Source organism: Echeneis naucrates, chromosome 12 (assembly GCF_900963305.1).
Source record: "Echeneis naucrates chromosome 12, fEcheNa1.1, whole genome shotgun sequence".
Lineage (NCBI taxonomy): Eukaryota > Metazoa > Chordata > Actinopteri > Carangiformes > Echeneidae > Echeneis > Echeneis naucrates.
The window spans coordinates 6,483,817-6,507,989 of NC_042522.1; the positions used below are offsets into that span (position 1 = coordinate 6,483,817).

The following is a 24,173-nucleotide window of genomic DNA, read 5'->3' on the forward strand; positions in this document are numbered from 1 at the left end:
CAAGGGGAGTTTAACAGTTTTCTTAATTGAATGGCCACAATAGGAAAATACATTGTAAAACGGACTGGATTTGTAGTTATTGGACTCCCAAGCAAAAAAGTGTAGTTAATAAAAGATGCAGTGTGTGTATAACTTTTGGATTGAGATCCTCAGGTGCCATCAAGGCCAACCCTTACATGCTCGGGATTGGGACAAATCTTCAAGAATTCAGAGGATAGGTGGTGGTTGTGGGGTTAGGTGGGGAGCTAAAGGGTTAATCATGAGATTACACACAGCAAAGCAGTGATGTTAAAGAACAAAACTATACAATACAAAGCTTTCATTTCTGCACTCATACAGTTGTCATATGGCATTGCAGAACATCAGAATATTATCTGGTTCCCAGAAACATCTGAATTATCACTAGCTGTCTAAATAGATGTGGAAAATAAAATCATCACTAAATAGAATATAGAGTATATTTACATTCTTTATCTACACAGGAACTCAGACCAATGTGGTGGCCAATCATACAGCCAGCTGGACTGACTGACAGCAGCAGTGGCCAATCACACTAAAGCTCGGATATTTGGAGAACCTACAGTTCTGCACTTTAAGGAAAGTTGAGAGGTGGGCTTATACATGGCTGTGCATAAAACCATGTCAGGAAGGAACTTGTCATTGCTTGAAATACACAATTTGTTGCCAAGGATTATTGTTTCTGACTCTCATTCTTCTGCTATCAACAAAGTTAGTAGATAATATAGATGTTGTGTTAAAAAAATTTAATTTTCTTTAGTTGAGAGCTAAAGCCAGTAGAGCCAAACAAATAGAGGAGGAAAAAAGAACAGGGCTGCACTCCGAAAAAGAAAAAAGGTTGTCGAGGCTCTTCAGGTATATGGCTCTTACATTAGGTTAGTAAAGCGCTTAATGTGACTTTCTCTTTCATAATGCGAATAACTTATATGAGGACCAAATGAACCATGGACATTACAGCCATTTTATACACACCTGAACAACAGCCCAGTTTCAAATCAAATTTGGATCTGAAGAGGCTCTCTCACCTTTTTCTAAGTGTGCAAATGCATTTTTCAATCACATATTTGGCCTGCGTAACTTTATTGATCTTGCTCTTAACAACAGGTATCTCTCTGTGGCATACGATGGCAAGGTGTAGTCACCAATTCTCAAAAATCAATTCAACAGATGCAGATTGAGCATCACCGTCCTCTCTGCTCCATGGAACATCAAAGACACTCTTTCTAAAGCATCCGCTATCATTTCACAAAATGGGGATGATTATTGCTTTTGAGAGCATTTCTGAAAACCAGCCTTGAAAATGGCCTAAAGTTTAAAATATGTGATGTCATAATGACACCCAGGCCACAATATTTGTAGCACCCTTGTATATGGGGGCTTGGCTGGTGGCTATAGCAAGAGCTGGCAGTGTTTTCAGTCTCTTAAGAGTAAAATGGATCTCTGGTGACCTTGATTTCATGAATTTAATGGACAGGAAGATAAACACAACTAGACCAGTACAGAAACTTTGTCTAACAGATGAAGCAAGCACTGCTGTCATTTAGTAATCTGCTAGTGCTTGTTAACATTAATTAATCCCATCTTTGTGCTCAGGCTGTTAGTGTGTGACCTATGTTTGTTTTTTAATAGCTGGAAATGTGTGCCGTTTTGCTGCCAGAATGAACTCATTAAGCTGCCGTTAGCTTCCTGTGCTCTATATCCTTTAGACACACAGGAAAAGTTGGCTATATAGATCCTACGGGCTGCCAAAAGGTGTTCCTTGACTTCTTATTGGTAAGGAAGTGCCAGAATAGGAGGAAATGACCTCAGCAGTGGAATAGCTGGAGTTAATGGAGAAAACTTATCAGAAAGAGAGAGAGAGAATAAGAGAGAAATGAGGAAAAGAGTGTGAGAGTCCTGTTACTACAAACTACAGTGTCAAAAACCTCAGTTTCCCACGGAAACAGGCATCCCAACAATTCAATGGCCTTCCAAGTTTCAAAAGAAACAAGAGGAAAATGTTCAGATAACAACAGCAAACTGAAATAAACATCTATTACAAACTTCTAATTATCTCTATCGTTTGTTAGGATGTGGTAGAATGAAGAGGCACATAAAGAAACCAAGGCAATAAGTAACCTCCTCTCCGCCCCGGTCAGAGAGAGTCTGTGGAAGGAAGAGGGGTGCAGGTTGTTCGAGTTCATAGGTTGGGTGTGTGGTATGCATGTGTTTATGTATACAGACAACAGCAGGAATATGTTAGGGTTGGAGAGAAAAGCAGGTGGAAAGTGACTGAATAGAGGAATTTAAAAAAAAAAAAAAAGTGAGAGTGGTGTCTGTCTTTTTGAATGTTTTATAAACTGCCTTTTTCAAGGCGGTGAGCTGGTTGATTGTCCTTACATCCAAACCTACTGTTTGGTTCCACAGCTTGGCAATGTGACTGATTGTCCACAGAGTTTTACTGACACTGAGAGGACGTTTAAATAACCTGGTTTGAGTTGCTTGACAAGAACCATAAATTTCCTCATTTTTCTGTCTGCTCTCCCTGTAAATTCCACAGCACAACAGCAGCCTAGTTCCTGCATCATGATTTGAATTTAAAAAACATATTGTGTTGTTGCAGGAGAATGAAGGAAGGCAGGCAGGCAGGGCCTCCATGGCGACAGAGTGGCTAACGAAAAAGAAGAGATGTGGAGGTGAAAATGTAAAAAGTCAAAGGTCAGACATTAATGTGCATGTGTGTGTGTGTGTGTGAGTGTGTGTGTGTGTGCCAGCCAGTCAAAGTCCAGAGGAGGAGGAAGGCAGGGCTTCTGTTAGTAACCATCCAGAGACAGAGAAGGAGAGAGGGGTATTGTGGGTAATAATAAAAGGGTGGGTGGGTGGGTAGAAGAGGAAGAAGATTCAGTCACATGAGGATGCAGCACTCGCAGCGTTTCCTCTTGTCTGTACCTGTGGCGGGGGTGAGGCTGGGTGGGGGAGCTGCATTGTTGTCAGGATTCGCAGGAGGCGAAGAGGCGCTGTCAGGCTCACGGCCGTCAGATGACAGTTCCGTGCTGACGGCTTCAGATGTGGCCGGCCGCCCCGACACGAGGTCGGCTGCTGTGCCATCGATGATGGATAGGTCAGTGACCGTCTTCTCTCTCAGGGATTTCTCGTCATCTTCATCAATCAGAACCACCTCAGCCTTCACTGCACCATCAAAGCCTAGCAGTCGCCTGCTCTCGCTCGTGTCATCAACGTCCTGGTAGCCAAGGAACACCATGGTGACTGGGTGCTCTGCGCTGGCTTGAGGTGGAGAAGTGAGCTCGTTGCCTGGGTAGGCGGAGGAGATGGGCTGGGTTGTGATAGGAGCAGATGGGGGCATCATTCCCAGCCGCGTCTCTCTCTGGAGGGTGACTTGGGCTGGAGGACTGGAAGGGATGGATGGCGGGGCGCAGGAGGGCGGGGACAGATCGTCAACGTCTGCTGGGGAAACGTAAGCCTGTGGGGAAGCTGGGGTCACCGTGACCTGACCCCTTCTGCCATCTCCTCCTCCTCCTCCTGCTCCTGCTCCTCGTACCACAGGTCTTGCAGCGCGCTGGACCAGTTGGTCAACCTGTTCGGAGCTCCACCCATTCTCCACGGCAGTAGTAGACACACCCCCAGAGGAAGTGACCTCGTAGACTACTTTTCTTCCATCGTCATAGACTTTGACGCCGCGTGACGCTGCCTCCAGTGGGTTAACACGGTTGGCTGACAGGATACGCTGCTCGCCGGTCTGTGGGTCATGCTGCACGTTGATCTCCATGGCAAACATGGCTGTTAGGAGGGGAGGGAGAAAGTGAATGGGAGGAGAGAGGGGAAGGAGGAGGGGTTTATGCAGGAGGGAGAAGGGTTTAAAGAAAGAGTGAAGGGATGGGGGGGCAGTGGAGGGGGTGGGGGGTGTTGGGAGGAAAAGGGTGGAGAGAGTGAAGCGTGAGCATGTGGACACAGTGTTGTCTAACAAAACAGCTATTAATCAAATTAACACAAGAGAAGGTGCTCTTTGGATACCCAAACCACAGATGCAGGTGAGTCAACTGGAAATAAATATTGTAGTTTCCTATATTTCCTTCCTGATGTGAAATCATGACAGTTACATATTGGTAATAACAACGGTCTAATTTAATCAAAGTGACCCAGAAGCTAAGCCTTCATTTTGTGGAGCCAAGTCAGCAGCTCTACAAAGAGACAAAGAGACTAAAATAAGGTATCAACAATTTTAGATTTTGCTTTTAACTAATTCAAACAGAAAGTTTCAATGTAGAAGAGGGACTTTGTGAAAAATCTGAATTTTGACAAAAATATTTTAAATCCCTGAGAACAAAACAAAAGTTTATAGTAATAAACAGAATTTAACAATGCCATAATATTAATCTAAAACAAAAACATAAAAAATATCTATATACTAATCCTGTCATGGACACTTTGAGACTGACACAATATATGATTTCACAAATTGCTGCTTCTTCCACTAAGGTGAATGGAATGGTACTGATAAGTGAATTGAAACTGATATAAATTTAATAATTTATTTTTGCTCATAAAAACAATTTATTTGAACCGTACAGTATACATTTTCATCTTGTAAATACTCACAGGTTACATTCTGCATTGATGATTGTGTTAGTTTTTCTTCGCACACATGGAACAGTTACATTTGATGGTTTGCATAGGATCTCACTGAAAGCGCACAAACGTGCACTTTCATACCTGATTGCTCCCAATGTCTGTATGGGTTGGCCGGGTTACAATCCAACTTGGCCGCAGCCCAAAACATTCCTCCCATCCTCCCTCCCTCCCTCTCTCTCATCCTCCATTCCTCCCCGTGTCTTACCAGGTCTTGGTATGTTGTGCTCTCCACTGGCAGGTGGGCTGGTCCGGGACTGTGTGGCCAGGATGAGGTGGTCAGGATCGGGTTCCGTGCAGTCCGAGAGGGGGGCAGACATGCAGCAGGTGGCATCTAGTGAGCAGGAGCACAGGAAGGGAAATGACACACAATCAGAGAGACGTTAGAGGCCGAGAGGCAGAGCCACACGCACGTACAGACACACACACACACACACCTCAGTGATGTGTCACCACACCCTGACACAAAAACATATACACACATAACAGCCCAGCCCCCCACCAGAAAAGGTAACCACACCCCTGAGTGACCCTGCCCGCCCCATATTAGACACACACACAAACTCTATGTATGTTTCTGTGTCCCCGGCAACTCCAGCACCCCTGAGGTTCAGTGCTTATGCAGCAGAAGTATGTGTATGTGTGTGCGTGTACTTTTGTGTATTCGTTACTGCTTTGTGTGTGTGCTTGTGTGATGTCAGGAACAAAGCTTAGGGGCTTACAGGGCTTGTTGGTGAATAGGCGGGGGATAAAGGCAATGGTCGCAGGCTGCAGAGTCATGGCCTTGTGTGTGTGTTCGCTTCAATAGTCTCGCTGAGCTGAGGTCTGTGTGTGTATGTGTGTGTTTTAGTGCATGAGTGTGTCTGCGTGCATGCTCATATGTGTCTGTGTGTGTGCTTCGGGCTTCAGGAGCATGCACTGGCCTGCATCTCTCCTGCCTCAGCGAGACTATTATCCACACACACACGCATGCACAAACACACACACATACAAAAATACAGAGAGAGAGAGGGACCCCAATTGCTAGGAAACAACAATAACTCTGGGGTAGACAGCATCCCAGTGAGATGTGCATTTACGTGTGTGTGTGTGTGTGTGTCATTGCTCATACCTCCATCCTGGGTCATCAGACTCTGAAAGAGAGACAAGAGAATATCCATGAGGCATAGTGGAATGTTTTTTTGGTTTTTTTTGGATGTATGTTTAATTGTTTGTTTTTTTTGTTTTCTACTTTTTAAGAATAAACGAGTTGTTGAATAAAAACATTGTTTAAAACAAGAGTATTGCTAATATTTACAAAACTTTTAGCGAGCGTTATTGCAACCCTTTAACCGCCCCAAAAGTTAACATCTGCAACAAAACGATTGCTTGGTCCATTTAAATAACTTTTAACAACGTCGTTAAAGCTTAGCATGTTGGCTTTTTGCTTTTTCACACTCATGTTTAATTAGCAACAGGAGATCTACACAGATATTTTCACAGTTTCTAATTTACACAAACTAATATATGTGCAAACCATAGAAGAACAACAAAATAAAAACCAACTGATAATCCCCAGTGGGAGATGTCAGTACCACTAGTTAGCATTATTTTAGTATAACATGTCTTCTTGTACCTTCTGCAGGTCTTCTATGGAGCGCTCTGTCTCTTTCAGACGCTCTCGCAGAACCTGCTCTTTGGCTGAGATCTGAGACTCTTCACTTTCAAGCGCACCGATTTCTGACTCCAGCCTGTCAATTGGACATCAGAAAAAATGCAGAATTAACAACAACAACAAAAAAAATACTTTTAAATTCTTTAAAAACAGGAATGGAAGCAAAGAAAAAGAACAAAAAACAAACAAACAAACAAAAAAAAACAACAACCCAAGAATCTGTATTTACAGTGGGTGATTTATTATAAAGGACATCTGTGGTCAGCTAGTTTGAAAACCACTTGTTTCTCCTTGTAGGTAAAAATACAGAACAATACACGGCCTTCATGTACCTCAGGCGACCTGGCTCAGGGCCTTGAAGTCTGCTCTCAGCATGTCTTGTGTGAATGAATTTATCATCTTTTCCACATCAGGATAATCCAGATGCTGTAACATGAAATGACCTGACAGACATGGGAGATCACGACCATCTCTTGCTTTGCCTGATAAAAAAATCGCCATCACCATATTGTAGTCTCATTGTTTATTGGGCAGCACAGTTTAATGGTGTTCAGAACGGTGAGCTGTGTTTCACACTAATTACCAATGCTTTCAGAGGTTAGAAAAAAATGATCCACGTTCACTGAAGCAGCCTCATTGTTTATATAAAGCCCCAGTGGAATGTGGCAAAGTCATGGCAATAGAACAAAGCAGTTCTCTACAAAATATCATGTAATTCTGAATGAGTCATTTCACAAATTAACCCTTGCACCATATCCTGTATGCCAATATGGATTAAGGATAGAGTGAGAATTCCTGTGTGTAGTTTGGGAGCTGCAATGTTCAGCATGGTGACTTCTAAAACAAGAGCAAGAGATGGTGCTGGTTTTCATAGCAGCTGTTGCCTTTGCACCATCAGCCACCATTACACACTCCGTTCTTCGTAAATTTTGTGATGGCGTATAATGAGTCATATTATCTGCCACTGCTGCTTTGAGAAACTCGCACATAAGCTCCAATTTTTTTCTGTCTCAAGATTTAGCATCAGTGGTGAAACTGCCCCTAAAATAGGCCTGCATACACACAGATCAGACACATTCGTTGTTCACGAGGATATTCGAGATGGATCTAATAACAATTCTAGGAAGCAGGCAGGGAGGAGGACCAGAGTTGCTTCCTCACTTATTGCCAGTGCTCAGACCACTTCAAAATAGACTCCTGGGGGACACAAGGAATTTGTGTGTCTGTGTGTGAGCATGCGCGCATCAAAGCAATAGCATAGTTAATAACAATGACATAAACGGGGGATCTTCCCACAGTGGTCCAGAATCAATGACATTTACTCATAATATCAACGTCAGTTATCATGAATGTGCACTAGGCCGTACTTCACTGATGATACTGTTTACGATCCAGGGGACTTTTATCTGAAGCACCTGAGAGAAGTTATACGCTTCTTTGGGCCCAATTCAGTTATCGGAGGGATATTCTGGGAGTCGTTTCAGCAAATGATATCAGAGGAAAAGCTGGTGTTTGTGTGGTGGGGAAGTTTGACTGAAGAAATCAACACATTACACATGGTATGATCTGCCAACATCATCCGTGTTACATGGATGTTATACCCTAATACACTGCAGCACCATAACTTAACCATAACACTGACAGCATAAAGTGCCCCGTTCATATGCATGCTCTCACAGAACTTAGCCAAATAGTGTGATATATATTACATGCCTGCACATTTCACAGTTGAGGTTTCTGTGTTGGTTTGGAGCAGCTGTAGCATTAGTCAGCGCTAAGAAGCAAAGCTTTTGTTTGCTGCATCTGCTAATGTTGTTTGTCTCTGCTGAATGCAGTCGCTGTGTGTTTGCATCCTGAAGCTTAATTACATATGAGTTTTCAACAAACGCATAAGACCAGTTTCTTATCGTATCCTGAGATAACATGGCTCTAAAGCTATTGTCCAGATCATAGTAGTCACCGTAGTTCAGGGCCATTCAGTGTTATTTTAAAATCAGACAATTCAAGGGTATGTGCATTGAAACAGTTGATTGTTTTTGCTACAACACAACCGGGAGACATTGGAAAACTATTGTCTATTTAGGAGACAACCAGCATCTTATCAGAGTGCATTGTTCATTATAAGGCACCCAGCTTATGCAGGACAGACAGGAACTTGATAGCAACTCAGCAGCTTTATGAAATATTGATTGTGTTTGTACCTATGGTATACAGTAGATGGCATTACACAGGTGAAAGCCACTTAAAAGAACCAATGATCCTTCTTAGAGATCCTATCTCTTCTTAAATAACTTTTGAAAATTTCTCCAACCTCATAGCTGAATGTATTTTGTGGCCTGGCCTGTAGTAATTATTTATATTCAGTTGTTAATTATAAAGTAACACAGTCATGCTGGACTACGTAGCCTAAAACTGTTGGCACAAGAAACAATTACTTCACCTTGGAATGAGTTGCAAGGACCACATCACAATGTGCAATCAGCTCATTTAAGTGACCCTCTTTGTTTTGTTGACTATTCTAGACAAGAGTTTCTCATAGTGACATTGTCAAATGATCTCGAGTAAACATCTGGTGTCATACACTCAAGTCAGTCCAGAGAACGAAAAACAAATGTGCCCTACAATAGACAATATGTTGTATGTAACTATGTATGTAACAAATAAAATAAAAGAGAAATCTTGAGGTAAGAGGAATGGGCACATTGATTGTTGCACGTCCTGTCTCTTCAGCTCAACATTTCTAACACATTTACTGTGCTTTCTTGTACTTTTCAGTAAGCAAGGGTGTAGAATATGCTATGCTAAGTGTGGAAATACCTGTATGAGAGAACGACATTTAACTTTTATTATCCATCCAAAATATCAAGTGGTAGGTAATATAGTCTTGTTTTATTCCTACTTATTGTGATAATTTTATTACTATTTGCAATGGCAGCATAATAACATGTATAATTGTATTACTACACTATTATCAGATAAATTTGCCACAAAAGATAAAAATCTGCTGACTATGTTGCACTATGGCAGCAGCATGGAAATATAGCAAGCTGTTTGTGCTAACCTCTTATGGAACTGACATCTGGACAGGCCGGAACGGAAGAAGCTGCTGTAACTTATTAGCTGTGTTGCATCATCAACTTTTACTTACGCTCCTCAGACATGGAGTAAACTGCTCCACAAAAAAAATGAACAGTACGCAGAAAGCAGAGAGACAGAAGAAGGTGACAGATACATCAAATAAATGAAACGTTTGGGGATTAACTTGTCCTATCCCTGCCATGCTTGAGTGCAAGAGAACAGCCATGAGCGCACATGTAGATTAAAGATTCCTCACTCATGTCTCGTTGTGTTGTACCTTGCGTCTGTTGTTGTTCTTTTTTTTTTTTTTTAATTACCTTGCGTCTGTTCTAAACATAGTAGTTGTTTGAATACCATTCCTCTTGTCTCTCTGTGCTTCCTTCCTCCTCCCTAGCTCATTTCCTTTTTTCCCTTTCTGACAGGAAATGGATTTTACCTCTGTTTCCAATGGCCTGCATGAGGTTTTGCCCAAATGGCTGAAAGAGGGGATGCAGGTACAGAGTTCATCCAGTGTGAATCTATTCAAGAAGTGGATGTGGAAAGGAGTTGTAATGAAGGCAGCAACCAAGGTGTGAGAGAAAATGGCATCCAGAGTACACACTAATTTTACTACATTTATGTAGGATGAATAGCCATCTTTAAAGAGACTACACCCTAAAAATAAAATAAAAAAAAAATAGATCAGCACAAATCTGGATTACAAACCTCAAAAATACAGCATTTCTACAGGACAAGCAGACTGGATTTAGAATACATACTTTTCTGACTTTGTTAATCCTTGCATTGTGAAGAAAATTGTCATTGTCAAGAAAAGTCGAACACACTGGTCATACTCATGTCTGGCACCCTCTAGTGATGGAACTTCAAACACGACCAAACCATGTGCACAGATAGAGAATCAGCAACGTGCTGCAGCTGCTTTTCAAATGACACCTCATGCAGTATAAACAATGCACCTTTGGCTCACCATTTAAAAACAAGAACATGCTATATTGTGAAGTCTAATCTCACAAGTCCATCTAACCGTTTCACCAATGGGTGACTGCCATCCTTAATTCAGGATAAGATATGATGGTTTTTGCATGTGTGCACATCTGTGGTGTGTGTTACATGAGGTCATGATCTGACATTGTTCCTCCTCTCTGCTCCTCATTTTCCCTGCTTTTTCTTTCGTCTGGCAATGTTGCTATCTCCAGGAAGAGACCAGTGATGTCGTTGTCCCACCCGGGCAACTAACCACAGGGCAGTTACCATGGATACAACTGGGTGGACACCAACTGCTTTCCACATCATACAGGAAGAGATGGGGTCGACAGCTGGGTGTTTGTGTGTGTGTGTGTGTGTTGGCCAATGAAGGAGAAAGAGAAATAAAGTGTAACTGCACCGTAAATAAGAGTGCGTTTTTAACATTACACAGTTCTTCTCCTGGACGATTTCACGTTTTTGTTTCTCAGGGTAAAAACAATCATTTTAAAGGGCTAAGTTTTAGCTTTAGTTGAGTCAAGGTGAAAGAGCTAGTGCAAGATGCTGAAACTGAGTTGAGAAGTAATGGCACACTTAAACAGCTAAATATTGCTTGGGCAGTACGGGCACAAAACAGCATGTGACTCAAAGATGAGTGTTGAGAGTTACCACTTAGACTAAGGCGGAGCTGTCTGTCAATATGAGGAGGTGACTGTAAAAGTGAAGATATGAGTGAATCCCCCCCCCAAAAAAAAAGTCCTTCATAACATTTAGTTTTTTTCCCCCATTGCAATTTATCAAAGCTGTATAATTTATCTGCATGCCGCCACTTACGGTCTGCTGACACACGATGGAAGATATTTATATGCTGTGATAGAGCATGTCCTGTTTCTGTCTCGTCTTGACTGCTACAGTATGTTTTCCAGGTCACTAACAAGATGAAGAGCAACGAAATGGAAGCAGGTGAGGAGCACCTGCTGTTGGCCCATGTTAATTGAACACATCACTTGAGAGGGTTTGTACGTTTGGTATACGTCCACCACCCCAGGTCCCCTTCCAATATCATTTGGAGGGTTAAAAAGTTCTGATCTTTTTCTTTTTTTTTTTTTTTTGGTTCCCTGCTTACATAGTCGGACACAATAGCTGACATTATACAGTTCTGTGTTACTTCCCACTTTTGTCAAGCAGGATTAAGTGTCCTTGGCTACAAATCAATGAAAGATACATTATTGATATATCTGTTTCAGGTCTTCATTTGTCCCATTGTTTCAATGTCAATGTCTACACAAAACACAAATTACAGGTTGTGCTGTGGGCATAATGACAGGGCCACACACTAATCTATAAACCCAAAGCTCTCTATTAGAGGTGTTGGGAAGCTATTGTGTGAGCTATAATTTACTCAGATCAAACAAGTGCTAAATAAATGGTGGTCCAGTATTATCCAGTATAGTAACTGCTCTGAAGGGACTTGGTTTAGCTGTCTCCACATTTGGTGTTCAATTAAAGTCATGATCAACTGAATGATCACTTGATCAAACAAATCACACATTCATACACAATATTCTGTATTCGATGACAAACTAAATGCACTTTAAACTTTTAACAAACAACCTTTTGCAAAAGTAGTAATTCGTCTAATCTAAACCGATCTTGGACTGAGAGGAACTGTTTTAATATGGTTCATTTAGAAAACTCAAAAGAAAGGGAGGATAAAAGCCAGACCATAAACACTCCAGTGTCCCTCAGGAATGATGAGACAGTCATGCTTTGTTCAAACAAATGGCTGTGATGGAGCACAGCACATTTCATCCCTCTGTGTATACTATCTGTTTGCCTGAAAAGATTTGTTTTGACACAAGGAGAGACACCAAATGTATGATGTGTTAGATTTTTGGAAATTTGAGCTAAACACCTTAACTTAAAACTGTGACCCGAAGTTTAGAGATAAAGCAACAGGAGGCTGTCTAGTCTGTTCAAATATGGGATCTTGAGTCGAACTTTCTGGAACTAATTTCGGACTAAATAAATTCAGTCTTTTCCATTTTGTCTTCACTGCGCTTGAATTTGACTCGAGCTAAAAAGTTTCTCAAGTGTGGATGAGTTCAGAAAGGGGGGGCAAGTCGACTTTCCGTTGGTATACAGCTGAACTACCCTGCACTTTCTTGTTCAGTTAAAAGCTTTGTGCTCTCATACTGCCACTGTGAAGCCAAAGACAAATATTCTTAGAGTGTTATGTAACTTCCAGGGCATTTCAATGGGCTGGTTGCAATAAGTATAGTTTGCCGTAGTCAGACTTCTTGTGGGAGCTCACATATTGTACAGACTACTTTTGTGGGTTAGGGTTGTGTTTATAGTTAAGACATGTTCTGGTTTGGTATTTGATTGATAGTTAGAAGAGATAAGATGAAAGGTTTCTGTGGAGAAATCAGGTCAGTGAAGTGGACTGACTCAAGGGAAATGAAGCTTTGCATTTTTGTGCTTGCATACACATACGGAGGAAAAGAAGGATGCGGATCTCTTGATCAAATAATAGTCTGACTTTTGATCACATATGCTAGTTTGACTGACGATAATTAGATGAGATGATTGACACGGCTCCTGTTCACATCGTTTGTGGAAATATAGAGAGTTAGCATGGCTCTGACAGGCCAAAAGGCCAAGTTGCATACGATTCCCCATAACACCACAGGTATGGTAGGTTAGTAGATGATAAGAACAGAAAATATGGGACTGTGTCAGTAATTACATACATGAAGGTAGATGAGTACATTCTTTGTGCTGCCATAACCAAAACTATACTGTGCTTAATTGCACGTGAGAAATATTTGCCAATACAAAAAGAGATTAAGTACACAGCTTTACAAATACATAGCATCATTTTAGTGCTGTTTTTAATCACTATATCACCAAAACTGTGTGTTTTAAATAACATAAAAAAAAAAAAGACTCTGCAAATCACTTTTCTTACGAGTCGAGAAACTTTCCCTGGTGCTGTGGAGTGACACAAACCAGACTGCTCCCCTGCAATGGCAACATCTGCATAGAGCCGTCTGGACAGTAGGAAACAAGCGGTGATCCAAAAGTGGCACAGCGTGGATACGGGAAGGGTCATTGCCACACTGTCCTGCTCTCTCTGTTTACTTAGCCTGTGCATGTAATGATAGGGATATCTGTAAAACCACCAGTGCTGCTTCTGCTGTCTCCCTCTGTCTGTGTTTTCTCCTTGCTCTGCAAAGTTAGCAGCTCCTCCTGCACACAATGGCAGCTATTTCTTCATCGCTCCGTCGCGCTGTGAGAGCCTCTTGTAGGGTTACCACACAAACTGTTTCTATTTCCCTGCCTCTTTTTCCTTTATTGTCTGTTCCCTCCAGGTTCAATGACCACAAGTATGTGTATGAAACAGTCTGCACAAAGATTGGACTGTTAGTGTTTTTCCCCCTCACTTTACATGATTTCCAGTTTAAGGTCATCGGCAGGCAACACTTACAATACCACACAAAGGCACTGCTGTTGGCCTCTTCGTCTTTTAAAATCTTTTCCATGACGTTTGCATAAATGTATGGATAATATGAAAGGACTCTTTCTTTCTTGCTTGTTTATTTACCATTTTTACTTGATAAAATTAATGCTCAGTTGCACTAGATTTGTTCTCCATAAACAGATACATCTGTTCCTACTCTTTTTCACTCCTGCTTTCATGTTCGGCAGGGCATGAGGAAAAAAATACATCTGCGGAAGAGCTGCAGTTTTGTCTTCGTCACTTTCTGTCATTAAAGTGTCTGCTAGTGCCTGTGTTGTTAGTCTAACAGCAGTAAAAGTGGGATGGGCACGACGTCTGAGCTTCTGCGCTATTAGTCACAAGACAGTGGAGTCTATTTTATAAATGTTTATAGGTGGAGGCAGGTGTTGTTTTCATATGTTTATACATGATTGTGGCTTTACACACAGACAAAGATCACACGCAGACAAGATTTGTCCCAACTTTTCGCCTCCGTCCCTATCAGTATTGGAAAGACTCCAGTTGCCTGGGTTACGGGATATTCTGGGATGTCCCACAGAGTGTAAATATAGACACCACACCCTCTGCCTGAAATGCGCGCACACAGATGGGTGTGAGGTGTCCCTCAGTGTCCTGCCTTTTTCCCGTGCTCTTACAGTGTGACATCTCACACAATCAAAAGTTGTAAAAGTAAAAGAGTTCAAGTTTAGGACCTGTGTAGCAAAGGGGCACTCTTTAGGACACCCACAAATGCTTTCTGTGATTTTATGTGACCCGCAGGAGATCGATTTCCGAAAGCCTTGAGAATTTAATTTCAGACAGCTGAGTTTCTCTTGAAGTAATTTGTAGCACACATCCCCGGTATAGTTCCTGGGATACAACATTTATCGCCTGAAAAATGTTGCTCCTGCTTATGTATGCATTTGCGGAAAAAACACCTGGTTATCTGATCCTTCCCAAATGTGGAGTTTTTGGAGAGACAGCGTTCAGAATCTGAAAAAAGTGAGCGGGTCTGGCTTCAAGATGGCAGTGGAGAAGTACAGGCAATGGTAAGGAAATGCCTGTCACTTGGAAATGTGTCTAAAACAAAACAAGTCGTTTCTTAAAGGAATGTTCTACATTTTGAGCATAAATTTGGTTTCAGTGCGGATTTTTGTGCACGCCGTGACTACCTGTCCTGCAGTAGTCACAGGTGAAACTCAAAACGGTCTGAAACAATGAAAAGATCCTCTGAGGTAGTGAATAAAGCAGGAGCTGGCTCCGCTCTAAAGCATGCACCATAAAATAAGTGAAGCCAGACCATAAACAAATAATAGTGCAGCAGAAATAGCTATCTTTGTGCTTTTAATTGCTTTCGCAAGTAATTAAAACCACAAAAATCTATCGTCTATTGAGTAGCAGCTGAATGAAGTGATTCACATGGAGCGGCTCCACAATCAAAACTGTCCTCCAAGTCTACAATGCTCTCTCTTTGACCATTCACTGCTGTTCTGTTTATACTACAGAATGCTGATGTTATTTCAGAGTTGGTAATAAGTTACAGTAGCTGCTGGCAAACAAAGTGTCCTTCAGCAGACAGTTGATAGATGAGGAGGTGGAACTTGAGTGGGACTCATGGATGCCAAATTGATCGACACTTTGATTGCCTTTGCTCACACACGCACAGTACGAATAATAAATCTGCACTTTAGATTTGTCTGAATTGTGCTTCCAGTGTTGCCAGTGTTCTCCTCCACTACTGAAAAATTTCCATAACCAGAATTCCATTAAAATTATTATTCTTCATGAAGAGTTTATCTGGGGTTGTATTGCCCCTCTACACTTTACTCCCATGTTTACTGCTGGAAGCTGTGAACTGTGTTGCGCAAAATACAGAGAAAAAAAAATCTTATTTAGTTAGGTTCCTTTTTCCCCTTTTCATTTTTTTTTTAATTCCTTTGCACTTTAGGTGCTTTCAAAGACTTTTTTTGTCATGCAGATGAATATATTATACTCATCGTGTTTTCCAGGGGACTGCCAAATGCAGTCTTGTAGTAGAGATTTGAAAGATCCAATTGGGGGGGCTGTATATGCAACCATAGCTGAAGCTCTTCGCCAGACTGGTGAGTGAACTGCTGTTAATGCTAACGTTGGCTATGCAATGATAACAACGCTTACAAATCCTGTAATCCATACCACAAGCAGGAGTCATGTTGATGTTGGGCATGTTCTGAACCTCAAGTGTTAGTGTGGTGTCACAAATGGCGGAGGTGCCACCATCCCAGCAGAAAACACTAGTGGCTGACTTTGTCAGTGTCCTGCTGGCAAGACCTGCATGGCACTTTATTCATAGCACCAATGATCTCATAACCCGAACCCTTCGTCAGGGAATAAATGACTACCTCACAGCAGTGCTTGATGGGAATCAGGAAGCTCCTCCCTGAGACATAAACGCAGGAAGTGCACACAGAATCAAATCACTCGCTTTCTTCCTCTAACAATTACAACCTGCTTTCACTTACACATCTTCTACATTGTAACTTTCTCTCTCAGCTTTATGGATTCCTCTCTTCTCTCTCTCTCTCCATCCAGCTCTCGCCTTCTTCAGTGCCTTACTGTTCTTTCTTCTTACTGTGATCTATTCTTGCTATTCTTTCCTTGTCACTTCTTGTCACATCTGATGTTACAGATGTTACATATACTGTATACATATACGCACAGAAGCTCTTGGCGTTTGTTTTCATGTCAGCGCGCAAGAGAAATGGAGAATTTGGTTTAAGGTTACAGAACTGCTAGATTCCAGGCCACCTCTCAACTTACACTTGTTCGTGTGTGTGTGTGTGTGGAGGGGGGGGGTGTTATTTAACCACTGTACGGTATCAGTGTGTTTATGCTGAGTGTCACGTAGTCTCTTACAAAATCAGAGCCCTTCACTGGGAGTCAGGTTTATTGCTTTTAATATAGATGATGTAACTGAAGTATATTATTGATATTCTTGTAGCTTGACATAGCTATATAGCCATATACTACATATTATCACTTGGCAGTTAAAAGTGTCCCTGTTGTTGATTTGTGGCATCAAACGTGATACATACTCGCATACTATCTAATGTTTTCTTCTCAGTGTCCAAGTAGAAAAAGCAGATTGGCGCCACTATTGTTGTTTACTATTTTTCAATTAGGACCATGTGGGTAGGAAGTCAAACTGTGTTCCAGAAATCAGAACTGGACAGAAAACTGGAGGGAGGGAAGGAAGGAAGGAAAGCCAAGTAGAAAGAATGATTGGTATTTTAGGGAAATAATATTCTCGAGTCAGTTGCAATTATAAAATACGCAGTGCTGAAAAGGCAAGCAGAGATATGGTGTGATAAACTGGATGTCTAATGTGTTACATCCTACAACAAACTGAGACACAGTCCCCCCAACAATCCAGTGTAAGCAGATAATAAGCAGGGAGACTAAACTGCGTTACCTGTGAATCATGTCTTCCAGCTTCTTTCCTTGTTCTTCATCCTGTTCCAGCTGTTTCCGCCGTGCCTCCTCTTCCTCCACACCCATCCCCTGGAGAAGCCACCGCTCGCGCATGGCTTTCGACTGAGGTGGGGAAACAGACGCATTAGGTGCTTACAGGGCAATTTAAGACAATAGAAATGCAATAGACAATAGAATAGAACAATCTGCTAACGCATAACACATGTCTGCTGTTTTGGCGTAAAAAGGAAAAATAAAACAAACAGCTACTTTGAGAAAGTAGAGCCAATGGAAATTTATTAGACACTACTACTATCTCATATTTTTAGACCTTATTAGAGCCAGTGAGATGCCTCCAAGACAAAGGTTTATTATGGTGAATGGGAACAAAGCTGCTTTTCTTCATTAGTCAAAAGTTTGAACTTGAACTTGAACAAATTATTTGTTCTTGAAATGCCCTGAACCTGCCTCAGCCTTTTCATTTGGAGCACTGTTATTTTATTCTATCCAAAAGCATCAGGGTAAAGTATACCTGCTATCCACCATCCCTGAACAGGAATAAACTCTAATATAAGCTCATCTTTCCCATTTTCAGGGATATTGATAAGTCAGAAAAAATGTTAGTTCTGTACATTTGACAAAACAAATGAGTTCTCTGTTCTTGTCCTTTCCCCAGATCTGTCTGCAACTTAGTCACCACCACACATTTGAACAATCAGGGTGCAAATAGCAATTATCTCTTAATATAGGGGCTGCTGGACTTCTTTAATGTTTTAAAGATGAATACCACAGCTGTGTGTTTATGCCGCTAATGTCTCTGTCTGTGTCTGGGGCTCTGTTGTGTTACCACAACAGAGTCGAGTGGGAACACTCAGCTTCACCTTTGTATGTTTACCGTCAAACTGTTACTTGGCTCTCAGTTGTCTAGAGCTGACAATTAACAGTATGAGTGCCCAGATACATACACACACACACACACAGTCACACAAACAGAAATTATTCCAAAGCTTTTTACCACCTGCTGTCAGAATGTGGCAACCGGGCTATTTGTTTGTTTGCCTCTGTGTGGCTTACTGCACACCCACACAGTGCAGCAGCGCTGTGAAGCAGAGTTGACAGTAAAGTTGTGCGATCTGTTTGTCAATGCAGCAAATAAGACACTTTCCCAGAAAATCTAACAAATCCACAGATGCTTTGTATTCCGTGCGGGTTAGTGAGCACTCAGTTGTAGCTGTATCGATTTTAAAAGGAAGTTTAATTTTCATGGTCAGAATTTTGTGTTAAGAAAAAAAAAAAAAAAGGATCAGCAGATCTGGAGAAGTCATCATAATCAACTCTAATACAGCTTCCGAGTCATTAGATTTCCTGTTATGCTGATTTAATCAGGTTAGTGCATGGAGGTGCTGCTGCTGTCTTAATGCAAGTTGTTCAGCTGTCTAGTCATTGTGGGATTATAACACATTTACAGTTTGAGCTACAACTGGCCTCAACACTGCAAACCAGTGTGTGTTATTGTGTGTTAATTATTGTGTATAAGTGAGCTATAGGTTTAAGGTGAAGCTGAATTCAAGTTGGGGTTCGTATTGTAGGTGGATGAATGGAGTCACTGATGATGCCAGCGAATGTTCATGTGAAAAACATTCATCTCTCTTGATCTTCTCAATGCCCCTTTCTCTTTTTTCTAAACACAGTTCTTTGCCTTGACCTTAAATGTCACAGAGAGACAAACAGACTCCGCACTCATGTGCCTTCCTGAGCTTTTTTGCTGTCTTTCCCGCCTGCTTTTATGAAACAGCGTATGCATCTGCATTTGATTACTTGTGCGCACAGACAAATGTGTTAGTCTCCAACTGACAGGTAGCAGATGGTTCCATCTTAACTTCAATTTTAGCACTCCTGGTGTGCAGGCCTGTTCGAGAAGACTTTCCCTTGGCTGAGCAGGAGAGGCCTGACTGTTTTCTTCTTTCCAGTAAAAACCCTCCAATTCAAACACACGTAAACAGACTCCCCAGTGATTACTGTACAACGCCACTGCTAAGCCAGGAGTGTGTTTCAAGTAAACAGAGGTTTGACGTTCAAATAATAAGTGCTGCACACTAAATTGTTCACATATTGTGAGCTAAAAAAAACAAGAACTGAAAATCTTTCAGACATTTGAGCAGATATCCTGATCCTTTGTCCCTTTGTATCACACATAAGCTCAGAGAAACAAATGACCAGCCCTTTCAGGTGGGCATCCTGGACTAATCCTTTTTACTTTGAACACTGATATGTCACATGACATTTAAAAATACATTCTGCTGAAGCATCTGCTTTTGACAGCCTTTGATTTATGTTTCCTAAATTGGAAACATAATGCTACTACCTATATATCATTCTTGAATTCTTGGCAAATTGCACTTTTATGCATACTGTGCTGGTGGTGTGTAATCCCTTCACCCCCAGAAGGAATTATATGAAAAATCCTGCTGTCCTGAATGTTGAACAGATGCCTGGTGGGTGGGGAAACTGCTGTGGGTAGCCATTAAACTACAAATATATATATATTTATATATGGTGGCCAGATTTAATATTAATATGAAAAAAGTACATTCTTTTCGCTAATTAGAGAATTTACACACACTTAGCATGAATGAATCTTTTATGAAGTACGTTCACACACTCGGGTTTTCGAGCATTTAAAACCGACTTTAGCATTAATTAACGCCACGTGCGGAGTGTGTGTTTGGCCTTTAAGGCGTTATTTTCAATGCAGTACAGCTGTTAATGAAGGTTAAGCTGAAACACAACTGAGCTCAGTCTTCAGTGCAGATTTCTGCAGTCTGGGCCCAGCTCCAGAACATATATAAAACCTGGCTTAAGTCTTACTGGCCTCTTAAGTCTAAGTGACCCGGCACTGTCTGAATTTGAACCTGAAAACTGATCATATGCCGTTACAAATGTTGTATGAATCATATGCATATATACTGTATACTTGTCCAAACTTCCATGTTTAGTTTTGTGCTCAGACCGTGCAGCTACATGGAAAGTTATAATTATGATAAATTACATGTGACATTAACTGCTGACATTTCAGTCTACTGCAGGAACTACACTTCGGAGTATTCTCTTGTGTTACTTTGTTGAATCAGTGCTGCACTGCAGAAAGCGCCAGGGAAGCCAGCAGTAATAATAAGTTATTACGTTCAGTGCTTTGTGCATTTGCTTTTTTTTTTTCTTTAGCCTGCACTATTGATAATAATTCAGCAATAGTGCAGTTTTCTGTTGTCTAACTTCATGACTTTGCTGATGGACTGATGACACATAGCTGTAAGCAGAGAAGTGCCCGAATGTCAGACAACTGTGATGCGTGGATAAATAATATCGTCTCCAGCTGGACTGGGGACATTGTGTTTTATGGGTGGGGCCACCAGGGCGCCCCACCTGGTGTCTGGTAGCACAAACTGTAAAAGACCGACAGAAATATCTCTTTGCTTTAAATGTGAGTTTTTCCTTTCTCAACGGCCAGGGCTGGAGGGATTATGTCCCATTTTTCGCAAATGTAATATCTCAGAAACGCCATCAAATCTGGAGTGAAATTCTTAGAATTTTAAGGTAACTGTTACTTACAAAAACACTTGACAATTTCCCAGTGCCCTTTTATTGCAGTTGGATCAATTAAATGTTTCTATTCACCTCAGAGAAAAATGAAAAGGAGCCATAAGTCCGACCTGAATGCTTCTGAACCTGAAGATGTTTTTGCTTTGTTCCATCTGAAAAAACTCAAGCATCTTCTCATCTCCACACAGTTGCTATACTGCTCTATTTGGGTTTCTTACATCTTACAACACCAGTAGGCTTGAACTCCAGATGTAATCGGCATCTGGTCGCACAGTCCCATTTAATGGCCATTACCTCTGAGTGCCACACAGTCAGGCAGCATGAAGCAGGCTTTGTAGTGCGATCTCTGGAGACCTGGTGGCCTGGGAGAGGAAATGGAGACTGGAGCCCAGAGATTTGATAAGGACCTCTGGTGCTGCATGATCCAAGCGCCTCAGAGAGGAGGCGTCGATCTGAGTCTGGGATCATGTAAACGTCATATTGATTTTACATCAAGGTCAAAGCCCGGTCCTCTTAAAGTTATGGTCAGTTTTCCCCTCTGTCAGCTGATACAAATTGATAAACTGATTATTTGTTTGTTTATGAAAAATATCTCCACACCTTTCCTTTAAGAATCCAGCTCGGAGTAGCTGTGTGTTGGGGCTCAACAGGAAATGGAAAGTCTGTTAAACAGCGTGAGAGAGAGCAGAGAGGAGGCTGTTTCTCAGAGGAAAGAACTGGTCAATTTTCCTGTGCAGCAAACTATGCTGCAGACTTCAGAGATGGTCCAGAGTATTACATGTCATAACTTTCTTATCTTTGTGATTTCATTCCACAGAGAGCTCAGAATTCAGTCAGTGTTTTGCCTCGCAAGCAGACTTTTGTTGAGATTTTGAATTCCCTTTCATCTAAAACTCAATTCTTCAAATTGCAGATTTTTGTTCCCACCTACTATTTGTGGGGTTGTTTTTTTTTTCTTCTCATTCAAAATTTCCTGGGGAAATAAGAGCAGCACACACAAAAGCAAACCAACCTTGAGATGTTGTAGCTGCAGCACCAGGTCATCGAGCTGGCTTCTTTTGTCTTCGATTTCAGCTTGCCGTTTTCGCTTCTCCTGAGACATGGAAACAAGAAATATATTTATCCACATGCATGTGACTACTTACTTAAAAGTTGGTTTTACTGTGGATTCATCCTGATTTCATCCCTTTCTTTAGTTGAATATACAAGCTGGAAAAAGTTTAAGCTGGATGATGCACTAATGCTTGCTGTTGTATTGACTTGATGGTTAATAATATCTGGGAGACATGATCCCTATGGGCCATTCATGGTTTTAATGTATTCAATTTAAAGTTGTGCAGAGACTTAATAGCTTCTCGTGTACATTTAGGTGTCATCCAACTCAGAAACGCATTAACCCCCATTGTTATGTTTCAATAACTAATAACTGAAAGCAGAAGAAAACAGACCTAGACAAACTCCAACTCCACTAAAATATCTGCATGGAAACCAAAAATCAGCAAATTCCTACTATGCTGTACACATATGTTTTAAAAAAAATCCATCTCTCTTTCTGGAGAGACAAGGAGAAAAATGATCCCTGGGTGCACGCAGGAAGGAAGTGAAGTATTAGAGGGGTTAGAGGTCACAGCTTATCGAGTGTTGAGAGGGGTTAGGGTCTACAGGCTATCAAAAGAGGAGGGCTTAGACTTTGAGTCTTTAAATGACACCCAGGTTCAACTCGAAGTGCCTAAAATAATCCTGAACTTCATGTTGGAGAGGGTGACGGCTTGAGGCGGACAGCGGATTGGACAAATATCCCAAACAGAGAAAGACAAAATGGAGTGACTGCTTTGAATGAACTTTCATGAAAATGCATGGGAATATAAACAAAGCAGATCCCAGAACAACCCTGTTTAGGGTTGAAGGGCATGAGATGTGTATGTGGCTTCATCCATCCCTCCCTCTCTCTCTCTCTCTCTCTCTCTCTTTCTCTCTCAGAGGGAGAAAAACTAGGATTTCTGGGACATTTCCTGTCTGCTAAATATAAAGCCATCAGGGAAACCCCCCAAAAAGAGAATAAATATTAGACCACCTCTCAAAGAGAGCGAAATTGGGTGAAGAGTGAAACAGAATAGAATCAAAACAATGAGGAGCTGAATAAAGGGGAAAAACAGAAAGGAGTGGAGCCATGCTGAATGTCATAGGATCAAAATAGAGTAGAATAGAGTAAAACTGTTTTTCTTAAAGAGATGAAAACTGAAGGGAAAAAACAGGTTTAGGGTGACTGGCTTGTTGCATACAAACATTGTTTGCACACATTGATGTTTTCACTCTATGCCAGAACAGACTGTGAACAGACAAACGTCCGGAGTCAAGTTCTTGTCTTTTTTGAAAAATAAAGGAAAAGAAGAAACTGAACAAAACAACTTGAGATTGGGTTTGTTGGGAGAAAACATTATCAAGCTGCACACAGGCTTTGGAACCATCAGCACCAATCCTGAGGTCATCTCTCTCTTTCTCTCACTCCCTCCCTCTATCTCTCTCACAAACACACACACAAACACACACACAAACACACACACACACACACACACACTGCAGCAACCTACACAGCAGCAATTCCCATGGTTTGTGAAGTACAGTTAGTGAGCGTAGATGTATGGTCACCAGATGTCAGGGAGTGTTAGGACATGTGGCTGAGGAATGGCCAAAGTGCGTGCACACACACACACACACACACATACAGTCACACAAACATGCCCAAGTACAGTGCAAATCCACAAAACGCAAATATCCTCAGAGGCACAAATGTGTACACACAGATAAGTTGTGTGTATTCTGTGTTGGAGAATCCTTGACTGTGCAGATGTACACAGATGTGGATATCCTCACATCAAACACAGTGGATTCTATCACAGTCCAGAAATAGAAGATGTAAGATGCATGTTCATCCACAATGGTGCTCTGTTGCGCATTTTTGTAAATTTTTAATACTATATATCAAGGGACAACCTGCCAAACTGACAATTACTCAGTGACAAATAATAAACACAGACTTCCTCATTCATTGTAAGAGGCAGAGCAGTGGGATGAGCAAACAAAAGTAATGTGTACAAAAAAAAGTTTACCTTGGCAGCACTGCCCACACATATGCATACACTTGTGGTGTACCTTTCAGTCCAGATGTATAATAAAGAGATAATTATACATAATTATTGCTGTTAAGAAAAAGTAATACAAGCTGTCTTCAAAGGAGTATAAACCACTCTGTGCTGATCTTGCATTGGCAAACCATTAGCA

The 24,173-nt window shown here is 41.4% G+C and overlaps 1 protein-coding gene across 3 annotated transcripts in view; it reads right to left on the reverse strand.

The window, feature by feature from the left end:
• The window catches only part of palm2akap2 (PALM2 and AKAP2 fusion), a 60,192-nt gene that overhangs the window by 28,627 nt on the left and 7,392 nt on the right, over window positions 1–24,173 (reverse strand). For 2 of the 3 annotated variants that reach the window (XM_029515855.1, XM_029515854.1), the window contains exons 2-7: window positions 21,904–21,984; window positions 17,293–17,414; window positions 6,260–6,374; window positions 5,756–5,777; window positions 4,853–4,978; window positions 2,947–3,795 (exon numbers count right to left, since the gene is read on the reverse strand). In XM_029515855.1, the coding sequence (XP_029371715.1) occupies window positions 2,947–3,795; window positions 4,853–4,978; window positions 5,756–5,777; window positions 6,260–6,374; window positions 17,293–17,414; window positions 21,904–21,984 (1,315 nt within the window). The remainder of the gene's footprint in view (window positions 1–2,946; window positions 3,796–4,852; window positions 4,979–5,755; window positions 5,778–6,259; window positions 6,375–17,292; window positions 17,415–21,903; window positions 21,985–24,173) is intronic. The other variant, XM_029515857.1, reaches the window with a different exon arrangement.